This window comes from Polypterus senegalus, chromosome 12 (assembly GCF_016835505.1).
Source record: "Polypterus senegalus isolate Bchr_013 chromosome 12, ASM1683550v1, whole genome shotgun sequence".
Lineage (NCBI taxonomy): Eukaryota > Metazoa > Chordata > Cladistia > Polypteriformes > Polypteridae > Polypterus > Polypterus senegalus.
Genome location: NC_053165.1, coordinates 107,332,224 through 107,357,899, shown reverse-complemented (window position 1 = coordinate 107,357,899; position 25,676 = coordinate 107,332,224). Strand labels below are relative to the sequence as shown.

Here is a 25,676-nt window from a genome sequence, read left to right as displayed (position 1 = left end):
TTTGGCTCTAAAAGTGCAAGCTTGGCATTTCACAATGCACGAAGTGCCTGACCTCTTCTGAATTATGAACAATTACTATGGCTCTTGACAACAAAGCTTTTTCAGCATTGTGGAAAGACAGGTCACTTAAACTTTAATGACAAACCTTAAAAAAAAATACTATTTCAATATGCAAACAAACAAGTACCTTATCCGATCACCCATACAATTAAGACCAGAAGCTAAAACTGAAATGAACGCACTGTGCGCATGTTAAAATCTATAGGAAATAAATGTCCATTTACTATATTGACACTCTGTCTTATATGTAAAATGTACATTTCTCAAAAATATTGAATCAGTCTAGCAAGCTTGTCTATCTCATACACCATCATAAAACAAAAATACAGTTGACATCTCCAATCCAATCAGCCTCATCCTGATGACCTGGGCACGTCACCTAACATTTTGACAAAGCTCCATCAGAGGAAACCCAAGTACCTACTTTTAAAAATGTATGCACTCAGTTCATATAGTGCTACTTTATAACTTCTCCACTCATTCCAATTTCTGGGTACTTTCCTTGACACAACTTTTGTTATGCATCATTCAGCCTTCATGTTCTTTATTTTAAAATAAAGATAATGTTTCTTTGTGGAACATATATATTTAGTTATCTAATTATGATTTTATATAGAGTGCAACACCAAATAATTGTAAACTTTAATGGCAAAGCTACCAAAAAAAGAATTTTGGATGTGATTCTCATCTATGTCACAAAAACCTCCCAAAGAACAAAAAAGTAATTCATAATACCCCAGGAATGACTTAAAAAAGACTTTGCCAAATCTAAAATGGTAAAGTCCAAATTTGCCTTTTGTAAAATGACCAAATATATATATCTTATACCAAGTTGCATGCTTCTTTGTCATTTGTTTAACCATAACTGGTATACAATCATAATTTATATGTGAGAAAAAAAATGCTTAGCTTTTTCATAATGCATGCTACTGTTTTTGTGATCGTTTAATAACATAAGGCAAGATTCAGGTAATAAGTAAACAAAGTAGAACCCAGGTATTTGCACCTAAGAAGCTTAAATTAGAAGAATACAGCCATTTACAACTGCAGATGTTTGTGCAGAGACAACAGATAGTGCAACTGTAGATATTTTGATACTATGGTAGTGGTTGTTCAAAATGAAATAAAAAGTGATAATATACGTAGCTATTTTAGAAGATGAAAATGAATACAAATCTATAGTATTGCAGATAACTATTTTGTACAACTAATAAAAATAAATGAGACTGACTTAAGTATTTCAAACAGAAACATCAAAGTCCACTTAAAGTACTTTTATTATTTAAGTACACCTATCCAAGGAAGCCCTAATAACTTAAAAAAATGTATAACACAGATTTGACTGCAATTCTGAAATACCTCCATCATGCAAAGACTTCCTTCAACAGCTTTATTAATTTTACTATAACTTTAAGAATTTTTCCCCTTTAAAAATTATTCCAATAATTGCTTATATATATATATTTACAATGACAAGTAATGGATAACATACACCCACCCAAAGAGAAAGAATCATTAATTCATATTCAATTCACATCTATGTGCTCATCAAGCATCTATTTTTAATATAAGATATTCTGAAAGAAATGTTTTTCAGTTTTGCTTTTAAAAAATCTGTGTAAATCAATGAAAATGGATAACAAAGTTTGATGAGAAAAAATGTAACCTACAAAAAATAATGCTCAAACAAACTAGGAGTCCAATTCGGATAAGAACTGGTCCAGAATAATACATATGTTGAAATTAAAATTTGAATGCACATAGTTACCTCTGGACAGAAAAAAGAAAACAGTGGATCACAGAATACAAGTCAAATGGGAAAACAACAGACATTTTTATCTGCATTTTTCTCTTTGCCTTGCTTATTCTTGCAATATTCTCAAATCTACCTGGTACCTGGAAAGGGCTGATGTTTGCCAATCCAATCTCTCCTTTTCTCAACCTTTACGTGCTGTTTGTCATGAAGTTGTTTTCAAGAAGCTACCTGAACTACCTTCTTTATTTAAAAGATAAAATCCATGAGAAATATGCAGTTATGCCAATTAAGTACAGTAAATGCAGATGAAGCAGGACCTACAGAACAAAGTTTAATATTTAACTATAAAATATTGAACACAAAAAAATGAAAAATCAGAATTAGAAAAAATTGCAGATATGTTACTTTGAGCAATTCAGTATGTTATCTTTACAGTACTGGTCCTGACTAAAACATTACAAGCCATTTTAGTAAATGCAGGCAATGAAAACAAAACTTAATTATAACATTTGCTGTACTTTTTATAAAACGGAGTTCTACTAATGATATCGCATTAGAACACATACAAAAGTTGAAGCGAAAGCCTCTTTTGAATAGAGATGCAAATGAAAGTTCTCAAAGAAAAAAAGAAATTCTACTAACTTACACATAACAGATGTATAATAATTGGCCTAACATTTTATCCCAGCAGACAAAAAAACATAGCTATTTAGATTTTTCTTTTTTACCCTTACCTGCACTACATGACAATCAAATACACTAGGTTTTCAATAAGGAAATGATATGCTTAAAGATTAAAGATTAATTAAAATCAATCCTCTCTAATAAAAAAACATTAAATAAATTAGAAAGCTCTTGGTATTAAACAGCGACAACTAAACAAGTGTGGACAGTTCAATTGGTATTCAGAAAGAAAAATTGAATAATGTATGCAGAGTGAGGAATTGTTAAATTTTACTTGTCCCATGGTCATATTCCAACTCACTGCAAAAGAACTACTTTCATCAATGTAAGGCAACAATAAAGGTAGGAAAAATCACATGCACAACTCCTCCCTGTTATGATAGCAAGATATTAACTGCTCTAGTTACAGAACAAGGCTGCAGATTTTCGTATCCCAGACGTCATTATTAAAGATCTGGTTACAGTTAAGTAGAGACAGAGTTTTGTTACCATGTCACTACATTTCAGATAAAGCAGGAAACACAAAAAAAAATTCCCCTCACTCCCTCCTCCTCCTTTAGTTTACACTGGTGTCTTGGAAGGGGAAAAAAGCTAAATGGAGCTGTTCAAAGTCTTACACAGAGAAAATGTATAAACATCCACACCTACAAATGTTTAGAGGGAATAGTTTTTGGTTTATATTTGACCACATGGTTGGTAAAATACAGTACATGATTGTGCAGTTAAAAAGTCAGCATTAGTTAGCACCACAAGGAACAGTCTTGTCTTTTCTCTTCACTCTGTACATCTCAAGACTACAAATATAACACCAGGTCATGTTATTTGCAGAAATTCTCTGATGATTCTGCACTTATGGGGTGTATTGATAAAGAGGATTAGATGGAGTATAGGAGTGAGGTGGAAAGGTTTGTTCTTAGTGCAAAGAAGATTGTTGGCATCTTAACATCAACAAAACTAAGGAACTCGTTATTAACTTCCCCCACACCAAACAGCCTCTGTGTCCGGTCTCTATTCAAGGTGAGGATGTAGCGGTGGTCCACATTAATGACAGGTTGGACTGAGCACAGAAGAACTGTATAAGAATATGCACAGTAGGCATTTTTTACTTAAGAGACGGTACGCCTTTAATGTGGAAAGTGGCATCCTTCACATCTGCTAAAACTCTTTGATTCCCACTGTGACTTTCTATGCTGTAGTGTGCTGGGCTGGGCCTTCAAGAGAGGCCCACTGAGTCAACAAGCACATTAACAGGTAAGTTCAATTATGGAATGCACTCTGGACCCCCTGGATGTACTGTAGTAGCAAAGGAGTGAATTAAAACAAAACTGAGTTCTATTATGAACAATGCTACACATCCTCTCTCTGACACACCACAATTCAACAATAGTATGTCAAGAAACATGACTGTGGGCCCTTTATACCAACAGAGATATGTGTGCATAATACCTAACTGGAACTGTTATAGCCAAGTCAGAACCTTTCTTTCTTTTGAATTTTCTTGTCATCTGTTGTGTGTTCACACCAAAGTATGTGTGTATACTTATTAATTTTGAGCTTCTGTAAAAAAGCCAAATTTCTCTTTATGGACAATTTCTATCGGTCTATCAATCAATCAATCAAGGTGTTATTCAGTGTTTTAGTTTTAGAAAGTAATATTTTTTATCAAAAAATATTTATTTATTTTTCATCAAACCTCCTACGAAGAATACAAATTTTGGACGGCGTTTTCCCTCGTCCAGACGTGTGTCACCGAGCCAGGCCTGGAGGCGGGGCTCGATGGCGAGTGCCTGGTGGCTGGGCCTGTACCCATGGGGCTCAGCCAGGCACAGCCCGAAGAGGCAACGTGGGTCCCCCTTCCCATGGGCTCATCATCTATGGGGAGGCCAAAGAGGTCGGGTGCAGTGTGAGTTTGGTGGCGGCTGAAGGCAGTTTGATCCTCGGCTACAGAAGCTGGCTCTTGCGACATGGAATGTCACCTCTCTGAAGGGGAAGGAGCCTAAGCTAGTGTGCGAGGTCGAGAGGTTCTGGCTAGATATAGTCAGGCTCACCTCGACGCACAGCTTGGACTCTGGAACCAATCTCCTTGAGAGGGGCTGGACTTTCTACCACTCTGGAGTTTCCCCTGGTGAGAGGCGCCAAGCGGGTGTGAGCATACTTATTGCCTCCCGACTTGGAGCCTGTTCATTGAGGTTTACCGCGGTGGACGAGAGGGTAGCCTCCCTCTGCCTTCGGGTGAGGGGGGGGGACGGGTCTTAACTGTTGTTTATGCGAACAGCAGTCTGGCGTACCCACCCTTTTTGGAGTCCCTGGAGGGGGTGCTAGAGGGCATACCTTCTGGGGATTCCCTCGTTCTGCTGGCAGATTTCAATGCTCACGTGGGCAATGACAGTGAGACCTGGAAGGGTGTGATTGAGAGGAATGCCCCCCCCCCGATCTGAACCCGAGTGGTGTTTTGTTATTGGACTTCTGTGCTCATCACGGATTGTCCATAATGAACACCATGTTCAAGCATAGGGGTGTTCATATGTGAACTTGGCACCAGGACACCCTGGGCCTCAGTTCGATGATTGACTTTGTGGTCGTGTCGTCAGACTTGCGGCCACATGTCTTGGACACTCGGGCGAAGAGAGGGGCGGAGCTGTCAACTGATCACCACCTAGTGGTGAGTTGGCTTCGATGGTGGGGGAGGATGCCGGTCAGGCCTGGTAGGCCCAAACGTGTTGTGAGGGTCTGCTGGGAACATCTGGCAGAGTCCCGTGTCAGAAGTAGCTTCAACTCCCACCTCTGGCAGAACTTCGACCACATCCCGAGGGAGGTGGGGGACATTGAGTCCGAATGGGCCATGTTCCGTGCCTCTATTGTTGAGGCGGCTGACCAGAGTTGTGGCCGTAAGGTGGTCGGTGCCTGTCGTGGCAGCAATCCCCGAACCCGTTGGTGGACACCAGGGGTGAGGGATGCCGTGAAGCTGAAGGAGTTGTCCTACAGGACCCTTTTGTCCTGTGGGACTCTGGAGGCAGCTAATAGGTACTGGCAGGCCAAGCAGAATGCAGCTTCGGTGGTCGCTGAGGCAAAAACTCAGGCATGGGAGGAGTTTGGGGAGGCCATGGAGAACGACTTTCGGACGGCTTCGAGGAGATTCTGGTACACCATCCAGAGTCTCAGGAGGGGGAAGCAGTGCAGTGTCAACACTGTACGTTGTGGGTCGGTGGGGGGAGTACTTCGAAGATCTCCTCAATCCCACTAACATGCCTTCCAATGAGGAAGCAGAGCCTGGGGACTCAGAGGTGGGCTCCCCCATCTCTGGGACTGAGGTCACTGAGGTGGTCAAAAAACTCCTTGGTGGCAGGGCCCTGGGGTGAATGAGATACGCCCGGAGTTCCTCAAGGCTCTGGATGTTGTAGGACTGTCTTGGTTGACACGCCTCTGATACATCGCGTGGACATTGGAGACAGTGCCTCTGGATTGACAGACTGGGGTGGTGGTCATCCTCTTTAAGAAGGGGGACTGGGGGGTGTGTTCCAACTATAGAGGGATCACACTCCTCAGCCTCCCTGGAAAAGTCTATTCGGGGGTCCTGGAGAGGTGGGTCCATCAGATAGTCGAACCTCAGATTCAGGAGGAACAGTGTGGTTTTCGTCCTGGTCGTGGAACAGTGGACCAGCTGTACACCCTTAACAGGTTTCTGGAGGGTGCATGGGAGTTTGACAAACCAGTCTACATGTGTTTTGTTACGACCGTGACACCCGCAGAGAATCCTGTGGGGGGTGCTCCGGGAGTATGGGGTACCAGACCCCCTGATGAGGGCTGGTTGGTCCCTAGCTTGGTCCGCATTGCCAGCAGTAAGTCGAACCCATTTCCAGTGAGAGTTGGACTCTGCCAGGGCTGCCCTTTGTCACGGATTCTGTTCATAACTTAGATGGACAGAATTTCTAGGCGCAGCCAGGGTGTCTGGTTTCGTGGACTCAGGATTGGGTCACTGCTTTTTTCAGATGATGTTGTCCTGTTTGCTTCATCAAGCCGTGATCTTCAGTTCTCTCTGGATCGGTTTGCAGCTGAGTGCGAAGCGGCTGGGATGGGAATCAGCACCTCCAAATCCAAGACCATGGTCCTCAGCCGGAAAAGGGTGGAGTGCCCTCTCAGGGTTGGGAACGATCCTGCCCCAAGTGGAGGAGTTCAAATATCTGGGGGTCTTGTTCACGAGTGAGGGAAGAATGGAGCGGCAGATCGACAGGCGGATCGGTGCAGTGTCCGCAGTGATGTGGGCTCTGCATCAGTCTGTCGTGGTGAAAAAGGAGCAGAGCCATAAGGCAAAGCTCTCAATTTACCAGTCGATACACGTTCCTACCCTTCTCCTATGGTCATGAGATATGGGTAGTGACCGAAAGAATGAGATCGCGAATACAAGCGGCTGAAATGAGTTTCCTTCGCAGGGTGTCTGGGCTTTCCCTTAAAGATAGGGTGAGAAGCTCAGTCATCCAGGAGGGGCTCAGAGTACAGCTGCTGCTCCTCTGCATCGAGAGGAGTCAGATGAGGTGGCTCAGGCATCTGATCAGGATGCCTCCCCGGTGAGGTGTTCTGGGCACGTCCAACCGGAAGGAGGCCCCGGGGAAGGCCCAGGACATGCTGGAGGGACTATGTCTCCCAGCTGGCCTGGGAACGCCTCGGGATTCCCCCCGGAAGAGCTGGAAGAAGTGGCCGGGGAGAGGGAAGTCTGGGCCTCTCTGCTTAAGCTGCTGCCCCCGCGACCCGATCTCGGATAAACGGAAGAGGATGGATGGATGGATGGAATACTTTTTAATCTAATAAATTGTAAGCAACTTTGAATAAATAGCAGGGAAAAGGAGAAAAATAATTTCTATAGATCAATATATTACAACAATCAGAATAAAAATGTCAGTAAGTAGATCGATACTACAAAACATAACATGAAACAGTAATCATTTTTAAAGGTCCCTCACAGATAACATACAACTATAAAATCATTTTTAGAACATTAACATTGTTTTTCACATTTTCATATTAAGGGTGAACTTAAGGACACAAGTGGAAATTAAGGGGAAGTGCATTTAAGACTGAAGCCAAGAAGCACATCCTTATGCAAAGAACTGTGGGAATCTGGAATAAACTATAGAAACCTTGACAACCTTTAAGAAGCATCTGGAAGAGATATTGGAACAACTTAGGGGTTAGCTAAACAAACAAGAATGACATACGTTTTCGACTCCTCTTGTATGTCAACTTTCTTATGTTCGTATAATGATACAATGTTTAAAAATAAATTAAGTCAACCACAAGCAAGTCCCCCAAGATAAAAAAATAAAATATCTGAACTTTTTCTGGTGCTCATATGGATGACTTTGCTAGCTTTCCTGGATAGCGTAATGCTAAAGAGATTATAGACTCTGTACAGTGACTGTCCAGAAAACAGCCCAGACAATAAAGAGAAAAATCATACCATGAACTTGGTTCCTATTCAAAGCACTGGTTCATCAAATGTTACTTAAATGGGGCTTTCCCCAGTCCGGCATTATTTGAGAGAAGAGTAATATCTACAATGATGGCTTGCACATATTTGCAACAAACAATGGAATCTTGAGTTTTACTTTGCTTATCCAAGTCAATCTCTTGCATTCAGTCTTCCACCACAGACTTTCTATTGCAGCTGTCTAATTTCCAAGAATTTGAATCCCTACCTACTGGGTAGAGGGATTTTCAGAGGCTGATGTCAATGTATATATTAGATTTTGCTATCAGGTACTAGTTGCTTGCCAGTTAATTTACACACACATCAGGTGTGTACTATTGTTTACCTGCATTAAAAACTGCTACAAATTTAACTTTCTAAAGACCCTGCCTTTTTAAAGATCAAGATGTAATGGGGCTCATCCTGTAAGATTTTAGACCATGATATTTTGATGCCAGTCTCATCCATGTTCCATTTCTCTCATATCACAACTATACTGTTTGGGCACACAAATTTTGAACACTGCTTGATGTTCACTCAGGTCCTATAGACCTGTCCTTATTTTCGAGTCTTATAAAAGTGTTCATTCAGTGAGAAACTGTACTGACCATATATCATGGAGCAATGACTCAACACACTTAAAAGTATTCTGTGTCATATACTTCTTTTTTTTGTTTTATTAATTTTACATAGAAGCAGAAAGCAAAATCCAACCCCCACCCAAGAGAAAGAAAGGAGAGCCAACAACCAAAGCTACTCTTTAAAAGTAGCAAGAAAGGAAGAAGAATATCCTTATCAATGAAATGGAAGCTTATTCTAAAATGCTATTGATCAGATCCTATTGTATTTTTAAAAAGTTTTGAACAGATCCTCTAAATAAGAATATTTTTTTTCCCCCAATTTCAAATAGTATAAAACATCAATCACCAACTGACTTCAAAGTGGTGGGGTGGGATTCTACCAGTTCAGCAAGAGAAGTCTGCTAGTAGTGAGGTGAAGGCAATTACAGTTTGTCCTTCTCTACTTGAAGCCCATCTGGGAGTACACCAAACACAGCTGTTAATGAGTTAGAGTGATTGTGAAACCAAGGCTGTCTGATAGGCATTCAACGATTTTTGTACAAAATGTTAATTTGACGCAATTGCAAATCTTAGTGATTAGCAATAATGGATACAATAAGGCTATTAGAAATAAACTGGATACATTAGGATTAAAAGTCAAGACGGAGGTAAAAAGCTTAGGGGTAATTGTTGACTGTAATCTGAATTTTAAATCGCATATTCATCAGATCACTACGACAGCATTTTTTCACTTAAGAAACAAAAGTAAAGTTAGACTCTTATATCATTGAAAGATGCTGAGAAATTAGTTCACGCGTTTGTTTTCAGTCGACTAGATTACTGTAACGCACTCCTCTCAGGACTACCCAAAAAAGACATAAATCGTTTGCAACTAGTGCAGAATGCAGCTGCTAGAATCCTAACTAGGAAAACAAAATCCGAACACATTTCTCCAGTTTTAATGTCACTACGCTGGTTACCTGTGTCATTCAGGATTGACTTTAAAATTCTGCTTATGGTTTATAAAGCCTTAAATAATCTCGCCCCATCATATATATCGGAATGTCTGACACCTTATATTCCAAATCGTAACCTCAGATCCTCAAATGAGTGTCTCCTTAGAATTCCAAGAACAAAACTTAAAAGAAGTGGTGAGGCGGCCTTCTGCTGCTATGCACCTAAAATCTGGAATAGCCTGCCAATAGGAATTCGCCAGGGTGATAAAGTAGAGCAATTTAAAACACTGCTGAAAACATATTACTTTAAAATGGACTTTCTATAACTGCAATTTAACTTAATTTAACTTAATCCTGATACTCTATATGTTCAATTCATCATAATAACTATTCATGGTGGGTCTTAAAATCCATACTGACCCCTACTCTCTTTTCTGTTTCTTTTTCCGGTTTCTTTGTGGTGGTGGCCTGCGCCACCTCCACCTACTCAAAGCATCATGATGCTCCAACAATGATGGATGGATTAAAAGGCAGAACTCTACGTGACCATCTTCATCAAGCCCTTCCGTGAGAACCCTAAATCCAAAGAGGACTGTTTCATTTATGTTAGGTAGAATGCCCAGAAGAGACTGAGCGGTCTCATGGTCTGGAATCTCTACAGATTTTATTTTTTCTCCAGCTGTCTGGAGTTTTTTTGTTTTTTCTGTCCCCCCTGGCCACTGAACCTTACTCTTATTCGATGTTAATTAATGTTGATTTATTTTGTTTTCTTATTGTGTCTTTTATTTTTCTATTCTTTATTATGTAAAGCACTTTGAGCTACTGTTTGTATGAAAATGTGCTATAAATGTTGTTGTTGTTGTTGCAAGCACAGAACATGTGGCCCAGTGAGGCTGGAGCTAGTTTGCAACGCTGACAGGCTGAATCTTGCCCTGGAAACATTTTGAACAATTATGCTCGATAAAAGATTTTAAGTTAAATGCTTTGTGCATATGGAGCTAGAGTGTATTCTGTCCGTGGTTGCCTCTCATTCCTTTTCTGAAAAGAGAAGTGACAGATCCTTTCCTCAATGTACCCTGGGATCTTTGACAGGAAGGGACTTTAAAATGTTTTTAGAAATTGTAGAGATGCTATCTTAGTCTTCAAGACTGATCAATATTTCTTCTGAAATAGAACTAGGTGGGAGGTGAGGAAATTTGAGCAGGTTATGTATAGCAAAGTTTCTAGCTTGAAAGTAGTAGAAGAATTGTGTTGAAGACAAGTTAAATTTGAAGCGTAATTACTTGTAGGATAAGGAGACATTATCTATGTACAAGTCTCTGTTTTAATCTTGGACATTTTCCTAACATTAAATACTACATATGTTTGAGAGGGAGGAAAATGATGGTTGTTACGTAGAAGTGCAACAGATAAAAAAACTTCTCTGTCTCAAAGTGCTTCCTACATTGGTTTCATATTCAGAGAGAATGAAGGACAATTGGTGAAAATATTTTGTATTTACTGGAGCACAGAGCACGGAATATAAAGAAGTACTGGAAGATTTAATTTCTGTTGCAGACCAGGCTTGTGTATATTCATTGATATGTGTCGATGTCCAGTGCTTGTATATTTGCTGCCCAGTAATAAAACTGGAAGTTGGCTAATACCATGCTCCCTTCTGGTTTAGATCATTTTCTTTGGATGTATGAGTGTTTAGAATTCCAAATAAATGAGGTTATGATTGAATCTAATTTCTTAAAAAATGATTTGTTAACATTCTTAGTGTTACATTTTTTTGTCAGAAAACATTGCATTTTTTGGCTTGAAAAATTACATATTTATTAAATCTGATCTTTCTATTGTAAAACGTGCAAAACACTAAAGGTACAGAGGGATATAAAGTATAATAATGATACAAATAACAATAATGAATAATAATATTAATAAATATAATACTGTATATACTGTCAAAATGTGTTATTTGTGTGGTATATTTTGAAGCACGGTGAAATACACTATCCCATGTCACAGTTGGGAAAATAGTAGATTCCTTGCATATTTTCTTTCCAGACTGGATCAGCTTTTGAACAGCATAGTGCACATGTTTGATTGACATGAGTGTCACTGTCGGATTCATGAGAATCACGTTTGATTTCATTGTCACTTCATCATCACTTGCTTATATCACACTCAAGAGCGTGCAACACCTGGGGCGGCTGAAAAACATTTCTTACGAGATGCCATTATGAGGCAAGGAGAGGATGTGTTTGCACCGTTGCCATGGTAACACTCTGGCCTGTCTCTTACAGAAGACAAACCTATATTGTTTCCCGAGCAATGCTTGGCATCAACGCTGTTGGGACTTTTACAGCCAAAGTAATTCTTGGATCTAACGCTTATATGAGACGCATCTATACAGTTGCCCAACTGACGCTCTGGTCTAACAATAAGGAGGTTAATGTATATGGGGTTGCTTTGAAATAGGAAAAGAAGCTTGGGAAAGACTCATCTTAACAATGCTGCTTCTCCCTATTAATATAAGGTGGAGGGCAGACCATCTATTCAGGTCTTGTTTAATTTTTTCCATGCAGACAGCAACATTTTGTTGAAAAAAGGAGCTTTATACGAGTATTTACTTATAATATTCTCCAGTAGATATTTAAGTTGATCTGCTAAGATAAATGGGAAGGTGTCCACTCCAATATTGTGTGCCAGAAAATTCACTGGAAAAAGCACACTTTTATTGAAATTGATTTTGAGTCCACAGATGTTTTGAAAAACTACTGATGTTTTTAGGACTGCTGGCATGGAATTTTGTGGATCAGATATATACAGTACCATATCATCTATAGCAGGGGTGCCCAATGCGTCAATTGCGATCGACTGGTAGATTGCAAAGGTAGTGCAGGTAGATCGCATTGCATTCAAAAAAATTTTTTTTTAAACGTTAGTCTAGCATATATCCTTCCTATGGCATTTGCCACTTGATTGACATACAGGGCGGCCACTCTGAGATCTCTTTTCTTCTAACACACTGGTCATCCCGTACACACAATCAAATGCGCGAGCTACTGCAAAACTGTGATCTAGTTAGCCTTTCAATTTATATCGACTAAAGAAAGATTTAAAAAAAAATTGTTTGAATTGGAAGAGGATTTTTTCTCACAATGTCACAATTGAAGTGCGTTTGTCTGATCTGTCAATCTATCATTGCTATTCGCAAAGAAGGAAAATGTGGAAAGGCACTTTCGAACTGTTCATAAAAAGTACGAAACTGACGTCCTTCCAAAAAGAGATCTGAGAAAGAGAAAGGAGAGGGAACTAAAATCACAGTTAATCGGACAGCTGTCATTTTTCACTCGGCTGAATTCAAAAGCTCCTTGACTGCATTATTTGGCTCTACTTATTTATGCGAGTCAGCCTTTTCCCACATGACGATTATTAAATCCAAATACTGTAGTGACCATAAATGTATTGAATTGTTAATGTGCCATAAAGGTTATTCAGTTATGCAAGGTACGACAATATACATTTTAAGTATAAAGTATGCTCAGTATATATACACACACACAGTGCATCCAGAAAGTATTCACAGCGCATCACTTTTTCAACATTTTGTTATTTTACAGCCTTATTCCAAAATGGAATAAATACATTTTTTTCCTCAGAATTCTACACACAACACCCCATAATGACAACATGAAAAAAGTTTACTTGAGGTTTTTGCAAATTCATTAAAAATAAAAAAAACTGAGAAATCACATGTGCATAAGTATAAGGTTTGGATTTTTTTTTCTCCCTAAATAATAAAAACCATCATTTAAAAACTGCATTTTGTGTTTACTTGTGTTATATTTGACTAATGGTTAAATGTGTTTGATGATCAGAAACATTTTGTGTGACAAACATGCAAAAGAATAAGAAATCAGGAAGGGGGCAAATAGTTTTTCACACCACTGTAAGCATCTTTCTTTACCATATTCAATTCACATACAGACGCAAGCTACAAAAGCTGTAAAGTTGTCAAAGTGAACTACTCCATGAATGTGGCAACTGATCATCTACTCCAAGCTCCCAACTGCTAAAATTTGGCTTGCACAGAAAAAAAGCCAAGGACTCTGTGGGAGCTCTTCTTGTTAAAAAAGCCAGAGCTCTTATTTATTGGTCAGTCCCGACATACCTTCCGTAGCCAAATATTCCAAGACAAACATTCGGTGTTCTTCAGATAGCAGCTGTACATTTCCATCAGATTGCAATGACTTTTGCATGATAGTTTGGATCTAGGTATGCTAACAAAGAAACAGAAAGTGTCAAGTGTCCACTCTTCCTCTTCCCATCTTTTATATAGTTAGGTCTGTGTCCCAGTCATGAACCCCTCCAAGGCCTTGAGGATCCTCCTACTGTCGTTACTGTAAGGCAGGGCTATTCAATTACAAATTCAGTTGGGCCACATTTTCAAACCAACAACTGTAGCTGGGCCAGACATTTTTAGCGACCAGTAAGTAGCAGGTAATAACAAATTTTCAACCAACACAAATTATTTGAAAAAACATGTTTATTTATTGTTTCCTTTTTAAATTTGGTCACATCTGACACAGGCACATCAGAAAGCGCATTAAAAAAAATTTAAAAAGCTATAACTGAACAGAATCTGGGGTAGTGGCAATAATTATTTTTCTTTTAAATAAACATTTTCGTCGTATCTGACCTAGACACATCTCAAAGTGCATAAAAACAAAATAGTGCACTGTATTAGCAATAAAATTTGTTTCCCTTTTGAAATAAAATAAATGTTTTGTTCATATAAAAATAACAATTCATTATATTTACATGGCGTTTCTGTAACTGCTTAAAAGACTAAGTCCCATGTGGAACTGGAACCCATGACCTTTTTAATGCGAGGCAGCACAAGTGACAACAGTAACTAGCACACTTGAATACAACATCTACAGCACTCTGAGGAAACGTAGTTTTGATTTAAATCACAACAAGTGTATTGATATTGTGACGTGTCTTGCTACTGCATGGTCTGTGGGAGAAGGGTGTCTTGGGGAAAAGCACTTTATGAGGGCTCAGGGGACCTCCTTAGAAAGAGATGAGTGACAGGGTGAGAGGAGAGTGAATGGTAAAAGAGCAGGAAGAGATTCCCCCAGAGAACCGGCTCCTTCAACAGGTTGTCGCAGTATCATAGAGTGCTACCACCACTTCTGGACACACAGCAATGTGATACATTGTGGGTTGAATGTTGCTAAGTTACATGGAGTATTGCACTCATGGTCTGTACTACGGTACGAATTTTCGCAAAATGTGTTTTTCTCAGTTTTTCTCTGCGTTCCTGGTGGGACCAAGAGCTTCACCACTCAGAAATTGCTTCTGGGCCACCATTTGAATAGGCCAGCTCTAAGGCAAGACTATGCATCTCAGCTATGATTTAATGGAGGGCTTCAGTTTCATTTTAACAAGTCTCCTAATCAGAGTATAATTCTTAGTTGTAACTAAATACTATTCTCATTTTGGATGTTTTGTTTTCTAAATTCTTTATGCTACCTGTAAGTTTTGAAATAGAGAAATTACAATTTGGAAAGTTGTGCATTAATTCTACAATAGGTCTGTCCACATGGGTTATTTGCTCTATTATGCTTTTTTTTTTGTTCTTTATTTCGCCTTATACAATTTTTTTGTATTAGGAATTTGTTAGTTTTCACATACCCCTTGGGGTCAGAGATCAGGGTCAGCCATTGTACAGCGCCCCTGGAACAATTACAGGTTAAGGGTCTTCCTCAAGGGCCCAGCAGAGTAGGATCTCTTTTGGCAGTGACGGGGATTCGAACTGGCAAGCTTTTGGATACCAGCACAGATCCTTAGCCTCAGAGCCACCACTCCACCCCGCTCCGCTTTACATTATTCTGCTAGCTATTCTTTTCAAGTTTTAAGAGTGTTTACTATAAACATACATTTTCTCTGAAGGACTTGCTAAATGTTGCCATATTCATTTATTATAATTACTATTTCCCATTCAAAAACTATTTAGAAAGAGCATCTATAAAGAACATCAATACAAATACTAATCAGTGACCTAAAACTCAAAGGTTTACCAAATGTGAAAGAACATTACAAATCACATACATGTTCAGAAACTTCAACTCACAAAAACTGAAAAAAAAAATCTAAACAAAAATGCAAGAATACACAGAAATAAGCCTTAATTAAGACAAGCTACAATGAAAATCTGTACCCAATTCAGTCCACCATAAAGTGAGCTGAACAGTTGGCCAACAATAAATGCACAAAGGAAGGACTGTCTCAGGCAAGACTTAAGACAAATCTGCCTCTCAAGCTAAAAAAACATGATATGAATGATACCAGTGATATTTCACTTCTGATATTAATTGTAGTTTTAATTTTATTTTATAAAATTAATTTTTATTTCGTTCTAGTTTAAATTTTTAGTTTTTATTTTATTTAGTTCTAGCTTTTATACATAATATTAGTACAATTTTAGTTTTGTTTTTCTGTTGCAGGACCTCAAATGCTGGCCTTCGCATATTTCAATGAAAGTTCTTTTTCAGTCAACAAAATACACTAGCAGTTCATAATGTCGTTAAACACAGCTTGGCTATCAATGACTAAACAAATTAAGTGGCCTAATGAGTGTTGCCAGCAAGATCAAATGTTATAACCAAAAAAAAACAATTCAAACTCATTCAATTCAAATGAAGTATGAGTGGTGTACAAAAAACAGATTTTCATTTTGGCCTTAATTGAAATATTTAGTTGTTTTTAAAAGCTTTTAATTCTGATACTTTAATTTTAATACAGACTGTTCAATAAAAGGATAAAAAGAAAAACAAAATAATGTTACACTTAAGGTCAAAATTTAGTTTTTAAATATTGGATTTTTTTTCTTAGTCTGATCCCATCTATATATATAATTCACTAAGGCAAGACAACCATGGAAAGCACGCCGGAAGGGGCGTGGATTCACTAAGCCGCTGACAAGTGAGATGCCCATGGCGCACGCAGGCAGAAGCCAAGCCCACCAACTCTAAGACCATTAGATACGACGACAACTCGCAGAACCACGCCCACCAACTCGGACGCGACGACACAGGAAAAACGGCGTCATTTATGTTCGTCTGTCGTAGAGTCCACATGCAGCTCTGAGCCATGTTGACTGTTCATAGAGGCATATTTCTCGCTATATGCAGCGTGTAAAACAGTTTGCTAGGGGTATCCCATGGGATCCTTAAAACAATCCTTTAAAACTGAGGTTAAAACACAATGAAAGAAGCAGTCTTTAAAAACCAATAAGCCCTGTGCCTCTGTTTCATTACCGTCTCACCTGCTTCACCAATGCAGGCCCTGCAACAGTCGAGACGCTCTCTCAGCAGCTGACCTCTGTGCCTGACCGGTTTACACAGAGGCACCACATGACCAGGTGGTGTGTATGCTTTGAGAACGAGGGTGGACGTGGCAGGACTATCTAAGAAGAGGCATGTTTGTCACGGATGTAAATCGCTGTATGCGGCGTGTTTGTTTGTCACGGATGTGAATCGTTGTATGCAGCGTGTAAAACAGTTTCCGAGGGGTTTCCCATGGTCTTAGAATCGGTGGCAGGGTCTCTGTCAGTTGCTCTTGCGACTGGGCACATGACCAGGCAGTGTGTATGCTTCGAGTGCGAGGGTGGACGCGACAGGACCATCTAAGAAAAATCATGTCGCAGCTGTGAATCGCTGTATGCGGCGTGTAGAGCAGTTTGCGCGGGGTATCCCATGGTCTTACAGTTGGTGGCTGAGTCTCTGTTAGTTGCTCTTGCGAGCGGGCACATGACCAGGCAGTGTGTGTGCTTCGAGATCGTGGGTGGACGCGACAGCTCCATCTAAGAAGATTCATATTTGTTGCGGATGTAAATCGCTGTATGCAGCGTGTAAAACACTGTATTGTATGTTGCCCTCTCCAGAGTTGCATCTTTTCATTCACCTACAGTCATATACACAATGAAGTAACCAGTCTTTAAAAACCGAGTTTTACACGCTACATAAAGCAATTCGCATCCGCGACAAACATGCGTCTTCTTAGATGCTCCTGCACTTTGTACACACTGCCCTCCCACCTCGCTACTACCGTGGTTGGGTGTCTTGGTTGATTATATGTAGAAAGGTAGCCAAAACCGCACAGAGCAATGAAAAGTCTACGTGAGTCACAGGTGCATTTGGAATGTGCAAAGACGACAATGACTCGAGTGATGAGTTGGAGGTGGGCACACGAGCAGGCAGTGCATACTGGACGAGAAATCAACAGACTAGCATGACGGACAGAACGGAGTGGACGTCCTTCTCCTCTCCTCCCGTTCCACCCTCCGCGCCTGTGCACCGCACAGATGATTGTGTGTTGGTTCGTTCCGTGCATTGTTAAAATGTTGCTTTTCTTGCTGATTTATTACATTACCGATTTTTCAAATGTTATTTTTCTCCCTGTGCTTAAAAATCATTAAAAAACCGGCCTGATTATGCGGCGTATGGTACGCCGCGGGTTGGCTAGTTTTTTATAAAATTGAAAACCATTTATGGTCTTACCTTTATTTGTAAATGAAGTCCATGCGCTTATAATTCTCCACGAAAATCTCCATCACGTACTTGTAAAAGTCCTCCTTATTTTCCATTAGTTTTAAAAGTCTTAATCTTCCATTTTGGCAGTAGGTCGATATAAAAAATAAAAATAAATGGGCTGCTGCAGTACACCTGACTTTCTGATATCGCTAACTTATTAGCGCCGACAGCCTCTGTGTAGAACAGCAGAAGCAAGCACCTATTGGGCTTCAGTGTGGCTTGGTACTGTCTGCCGCAACTCGTGCCTTTTCACTGCGGTTTTATGTCCCATCAGTAAGAATAAATATGTCAGAAACATTCATTAAAGATATTAAGCAGACTGTGGAAAGTCAGGGTGTATAATAAACGTGTGTGCAAACATTATAATGGACACATACAGACAGACAGCAACAGACACACAACAATTGCATGCATCATCCCCAGTGTGTGAGGGATAGCGCTGTCGAGATGAGTTTTGTCTCGTCTTGTTGCTGCCAAAACTTTGTGTTTCTCCCCTATATTTGATCAGGAAATGTGCAAATTCAGTGATTTTTGACTATAAAAATGATCAAAATCATTAGGATCATACAGAAAACACATTTATAGCACAGACCAGTGGACACATTTATTTTATGTTGTCATTATTAATTTTTTTACTTTTCATGATGACAGGTGAGACCGCATGTCACTGTATGAAGTGCAGTCATGGTGCCAGAGAAGTGCTGGACTTCCACTAAGCACTGATCCATCTGGCCCTGCACTGAGACTCTTTTCTTCTTCTCGCATGCTACATTTGCTTTTATTATCATCATCTGTAATGAAAGTATTTCCACACGTTACTTCCTCACTTTTTACCCACAAACATCTATGCAAAAGTCGCCATTGTCAACCACACTTGCTTACTGCTTCAACCTGACGAGCCAAATGTGCGCAACAAACAAACAGCAGCCCTTTATAGAACTTACACCACGTGATTACAGTAAGCCCAAGTTACGAGATCACTGCATAGTGAACAGCAACATAGCAACGTAACTGAATGGTCATGGCGACCTACAAACAACCCTTCTGCACATTCGAACTGGATTAAACAAAAATGCTATTGCTGTTTTTTCCGTTTTTACTCAATTTTTGTTCTCGTTTTAGTTCGTCCATATTAACACTAATTTTTATTTAGTTTTAGTTTCTATGTTTGCCTTAGTTTCAATTCTTGTTCTTGTAAAATGAAAACTTTAGTTTTTAGTTCTAGTTCTCGTTTTCTTTATGAAAATATCACTCAATGATACCTCAACCGCCATAAGGGAATGAAGTCATAAGTTCAGCCACTGAACTTTATCATGATTGCAATTGTTTGTTTCAAGTAAGGCGGCACGGTGGCGCAGTGGTAGCGCTGCTGCCTCGCAGTAAGAAGACCTGGGTTCGCTTCCCAGGTTCTCCCTGCGTGGAGTTTGCATGTTCTCCCTTTGTTTGCGTGGGTTTCCTCCGGGTGCCCTGGTTTCCTCCCACAGACCAAAGACATGCAGGTTAGATCCACTGTCGGTCCTAAATTGTCCGTAGTGTGTGCTTGGTGTGTGGGTGTTTGTCCTGTGGTGGGCTGGCACCCTGCCTGGGATTTCTTCCTGCCTTACGCCCTGTGTTGGCTGGGATTGGCTCCAGAAGACCCTCGTGACCCTGTGTTAGGATATAGCGGGTTGGATAATGGATGGATGTTTCAAGTAACATAGTATTTCTGGGATTAAATCCTTCAGCAGTAATGTGTCAATGCATTACCTCTTGTAGTTCTTTCATGATTTCATTATACCTTTGAGTCACTACACTAAAATAATTTTTGCCATTGACAATAAACAGAAAGATAATTATCACCTGAACAAAGATTTCCATGTTCACCTATTTGAAAATTCAAATATCTTTTACTCCTCTACCAAATCATCTTCTGGTTACTCCATAACTGGTGGGTGCTTTTGTCTTTGGCTACGCTTTCTAGGGCAGACCCCTTGAACTGGGCATTAGGAAAGGTCTAGCACCTTTGCCAATCTTGTGTACCTCCTCTTTGTTGCGATGTCTCTTATCAAACTTAGTAGCAGGCTCTAGTAGATTGAACAAGAATTTGCTTGGTTCAACATTCTGATCAATACCAAGGTCTGAGATGGTGGTTTTCACACTGATAAAAAGACAACCTGTTGCAGGTAAACCTAGCAATAATCATTCAATTCAGAATAGACTCACAATGAAGGCAGACAACTTTCTAGACATATACTTTCTTCATGCCTGATGCAAATATGCCCTGTATAAGAATCTACCCTTCCCTTACTTTAACAGTCACCTACGTGCATTTCTTTTTCAAAGCACACCTTTTATGATAATGTTAGCTTTTATCTTTTAATTAGAAGTTATTCCTTGTTCTTTCCTGCATGCTGAACCTCTTAGCAGCTGTGCTAAAGACAATCACTGATAAGGATGAGTTGGAATTAGTGTATTGTAGACATGTACTGTAAGAGGGGACACAAACCCATCCCAATTAATATTAGCAGAGTTAATTTATCATATGCTTATTTTTTTTACATAAATTGATTTTTTTTGTTTTAATATTTCAAATATAAATTTAAATTACTTTTTAGTACATTTAAAAAACTGTACTTCTAAATGCAAGGAAAAAATATTAACATGTTTAACTTACCAGTGCAATATTCTTTACCACTTTGATGTGGCACAACAATCTGTCTGTAGACAATGGGCTCAGCTTCGAGAATATTCTCATCATGCCTATAACGAGAAGGTGTGCGTTCATTTGGTGTGCCACGAGCTCGCTCTCCATTTCTACGTTCTGAAGTTTCGATCTCAGAGAATACAGCTGCCTTGTCGAAAAGAGCCAAATTTCCTTCAAAATCAAAATCGGTGTCCAGCATCTCTTCAATTCCATCACCAAAGCATTCATCGTCTTTATTTTTTAAGTGTGCTCCATTTTTCATTCCATTCTTCTTAGGAGTTGCCTGGTTGGGTCCACGGCTACTTGATGACCCTACCAAAAATAATAACAATAATAATAATGAGTAAGGTATCAGATATTAGAAACACGGGACATTTTCTTGCAACGTCCACACAGATGAAGAAACAGCAATAGTACTCAGAAAATATTTAAGCAGAAAGGAATATAAAAAAATTCAAACAAGTTGAAATAATTCATGATTAGATTTTTCATCATCATAAACTTGGGAATAAACTGTTTGAAAACAAACATTAAAGTTTGAGGACTTTTACTGCAACAGTGTAGACAGAACTAGATGAATATTTTTCAAAATTGATATTGCATGGACTTTATTTTAATAATTTCCACTCATTATTCAAAAAATAACACTTAGCACTTTAAGAAACTCAATAAACCACTGATTACTGTTGATTGATTATACAAATAATGTGCTGTGCTGCCTTTCATTTTTACTTGTATTCTTAAATATCTCATTATACAACAAAGTCTAAAACCACAAAAGAGAAAGAAAAAAAAAACCTAGTAATACCTGAAATACAGCCTTCTTACAATGCAAAACACTGTCACGCAAGGCACAAGGTACAGCTTAGGAGAATGATTTTAGGCTCACACACATATCAAGGTAAATAAAACAATTTAAAATAAAAACATTATAGAAAAATGTTGATTCTTGATTTAAAAAAACATAACTGAATTACTGATGTATTTATTAGAAACATGCTATCAATACAATACAATACATTTTAAACAAATAGGAACTACAGTAGATCTTACTGCAAAGAACTTTTACAAAATTATAAAATATAAAACAAGAATCATATATTGGTGTATCATTTCAAACTTAAATGTTATTCTAAAGCACAAAAAATGCTTAAAAGATTAATCTTTTAGACTGGATAAGACAAAGGATAGTAATTAATTCCATATTCTAATCAAATGATTTACTTGATATTCTTAGCTTTGAAGACAAATTTAGACTGAAGTAAAAGTGTGTACAAATTTCTTACGATAGGTAGGCCACCAATAAATATATCATGGATCTTTATTCCACTTCAGAGACATAAGAGAACGTCCTTTTGGGCTTACATGGGGAAAAATATTCAGAGATTTCTACATCTTTAGTTGGATGGGTGTACTAACTGCTTGGGGCATTAGAGGGCAGCACTGCAACATATTGCAACTTTAAGCATGAAGGTCAGGGTATGCAACTGTAAACCTGAAGAGGTGCCAGGTTCTATTGTAAATAATATCTAAATAAAAATCAGCCTTCAAAATGTAAGGAATGTCATTTTACTGGTCAAAAAACTGTTATCACTATATCAATATGGGCTAACACTGCAACCATTCACTTTTTTGCCTTTTAAATATTTCTATTAAAACAGAATACAACGCACATTGAATCAAACAGAACCTTGCTACTATAGCTGTTGGCCACATTGTAATTTTCACCACACTGTTAACTGGTTGATAGTTAGAAAATAAATTAAGTATTTGCATACAAAACAAATTACTATAAATAATATAAAATAAATTGCTTCTTGTTCTTAAAGCAGGGAAAATACCAACTTCAGGGTAGCACAACATATTGACAGTCATAGTATATCAACTGACAATGGCTTACAATAATCTTATCAATATGTGACTGATAGTAAGATTATCTGATATATTAGTCATCCCCTAGAAAAGAAAGTTGTGTGCTACTGTACACTTAAAATGTACTGTTATAAAGCTGACTGTTCCTGTTTTTTCACTGTAAATGAAAAAAAATACAAAATGTTCTACTTATTTCTTGTGTGGAGGAAGCAACGTGAACAAATTGAAACCAAAGACGAAAGATCCCTGTTACAGGAAATCTTAATTTTTCTTTATCAGCTGAGTAGTAATTTGAGGAAACCAGACAAAAAGGTATGTTTGAAATATTATTATTATTTTTTTTTATATAAACTTGATGATTCACTCATGTTAGCAGTAGAACAGAAGATATTACAAGTTTGTGGAAAATACCTAGGAGCACAATGTTTTGCTCATGCACTAATATTTTCTTAGTTAGCTTTGTCATCTCTGTATAATGGAGTTTCAGTGAAATTACTCCAGCTTACCTATGTCAATTAGATTTACTATTTAATCAGAACTCTGATGTTGGACCATTTAGCTGTAGATTTTGACCCATAAAAGGAGACTGCATTTCACACACACAAGCTGTTTCTCTCTTCCTGGTGTTTGATAAAATGTTTGAAACATGTACAGGTGCTGGTCATAAAATTAGAACTTCATGACAAAGTTGATTTATTTCAGTAATTCCATTCAAAAAGTGAAACCTGTATATTAGATTCATTCATTACACACAGACTGATGTATTTCAAATGTTTATTTCTTTTAATTTTGATGATTATAACTGACAACTAATGAAAGTCCCAAATTCAGTATCTCAGAAAATAAGAATATTGTGAAAAGGTTCAATATTGAAGACACCTGGTGCCACACTCTAATCAGCTAATTAACTCAAAACACCTGCAAAAGCCTTTAAATGGTCTCTCAGTCTAGTTCTGTAGGCTACACAATCAGGGGGAAGACTGCTGACTTGACAGTTGTCCAAAAGACGACCATTGACACCTTGCACAAGGAGGGCAAGACACAAAAGGTCATTGCTAAAGAGGCTGGCTGTTCACAGAGCTCTGTGTCCAAGCACATTAATAATTAACAGAGAGGCGAAGGGAAGGACAAGATGTGGTAGAAAAAGTGTACAAGCAATAGGGATAACCGCACCCTGGAGAGGATTGTGAAACAAAACCCATTCAAAACTGTGGGGGAGATTCACAAAGAGTGGACTGCAGCTGGAGTCAGTGCTTCAAGAACCACCACGCACAGACATATGCAAGACATGGGTTTCAGCTGTCGCATTCCTTGTGTCAAGCCACTCTTGAACAAGAGACAGTGTCAGAAGCGTCTCGCCTGGGCTAAAGACAAAACTGCTGCCGAGTGGTCCAAAGTTATGTTCTCTGATGAAAGTAAATTTTGCATTTCCTTTGGAAATCAAGGTCCCAGAGTCTGGAGGAAGAGAGGAGAGGCACAGAATCCATGCTACTTGAGGTCCAGTGTAAAGTTTCCACAGTCAGTGATGGTTTGGGGTGCCATGTCATCTGCTGGTGTTGGTCCATTGTGTTTTCTGAGGTCCAAGGTCAACGCAGCCGTCTACCAGGAAGTTTTAGAGCACTTCATGCTTACTGCTGCTAACGAACTTTATGGAGATGCAGATTTCATTTTCCAACAGGACCTGGCACCTGCACACAGTGCCAAAGCTACCAGTACCTGGTTTAAGGACCATGGTATCCCTGTTCTTGATTGAAGAGCAAACTCGTCTGACCTTAACCCCATAGAAAATATATGGGGTATTGTGAAGAGGAAGATGCAATACGCCAGACCCAACAATTCAGAAGAGCTGAAGGCCACTATCAGAGCAACATGGGCTCTCATAACACCTGAGCAGTGCCACAGACTGATCGACTCCATGCCACGCCGCATTGCTGCAGTAATCCATGCCAAAGGAGCCCCAACTAAATATTGAGTGCTGTACATGCTCATATTTTTCATGTTTATACCTTTCAGTTGGCCAACATTTCAAAAAATCCTTTTTTTGCATTGGTCTTAATTGATATTCTAATTTTCCGAGATACTGAATTTGGGACTCATTAGTTGTCAGTTATAATCATCAAAATTAAAAGAAATAAACATTTGAAATACATCAGTCTGTGTGTAATGAATGAATCTAATATACAGGTTTTTTTGAATGGAATTACTGAAATTAATCAACTTTGTCATGATATTCTAATTTTATGACCTGCACCTGTATAGTCCCTCATTAAAGGTAAAACTAGTAGAAAATGATACCCAACACACAAAACAATTTGCACACAATAATGGCTCATGAATGCATTAACAAAGTTACTTCATTGCCTTAAGAAACCTGTAATTATATATCTATATGTTAGCTGCATGTGTGCATCAACATTTCATTTGAACCAAGGAATAATTTAAAAGACTCATTGGAGTTTACATTTGTTAAACTTGATTATACTATTTTATTCTTTGTCCAAGCCATCAGCAAATATAGAAACTTCGAGCTAGCATTTAAACAAAATGCAGAACAAAAACACACAAGAAATGGTACATATGAATATTGCTATTCCCAGTTACACGCCTATAGTTTATACAATATACAACACTGAATATGGGAAAAAAGTCAAGCCAGTTTAACCATGTAAAAAAATTGCCCTGTTGGGTAATCCCAAATAAGGTATATAAATGTAAATTATCTCATACTACATTAAAGACTCGAATGAAATGTATACTATGTGGCCAAAGTTAACGGACATCTGATCATCACACCTATCTGAGCTTGTTAAATACCACTTTCCAATACTATAAGCATTAATATATATCAACCCAACATTTAAATGTAGAAGGAACAACACCCTAAAAATATCTTGCCTTAATGCTAGAAGTATCAAAAATAAGGCAAGTGAGTAGGAGCTGTATGTAGCATAATTATGATATTATAGCAGTAACAGAAACTGATGGCGATGAAAATAACATAGAAGGATACACATTTTTAGGAAGGAAAGACAGAAGAGAAAAGGAGGTGGAGA

At 38.6% G+C, this 25,676-nt stretch overlaps 1 protein-coding gene across 2 annotated transcripts in view; it reads right to left on the bottom strand.

Moving 5' to 3' along the window:
* The window catches only part of edc3 (enhancer of mRNA decapping 3 homolog (S. cerevisiae)), a 68,706-nt gene that overhangs the window by 17,793 nt on the left and 25,237 nt on the right, over positions 1 to 25,676 (bottom strand). For both annotated transcript variants that reach the window (XM_039773177.1, XM_039773178.1), the window contains exon 4: positions 20,722 to 21,063. In XM_039773177.1, the coding sequence (XP_039629111.1) occupies positions 20,722 to 21,063 (342 nt within the window). The remainder of the gene's footprint in view (positions 1 to 20,721; positions 21,064 to 25,676) is intronic.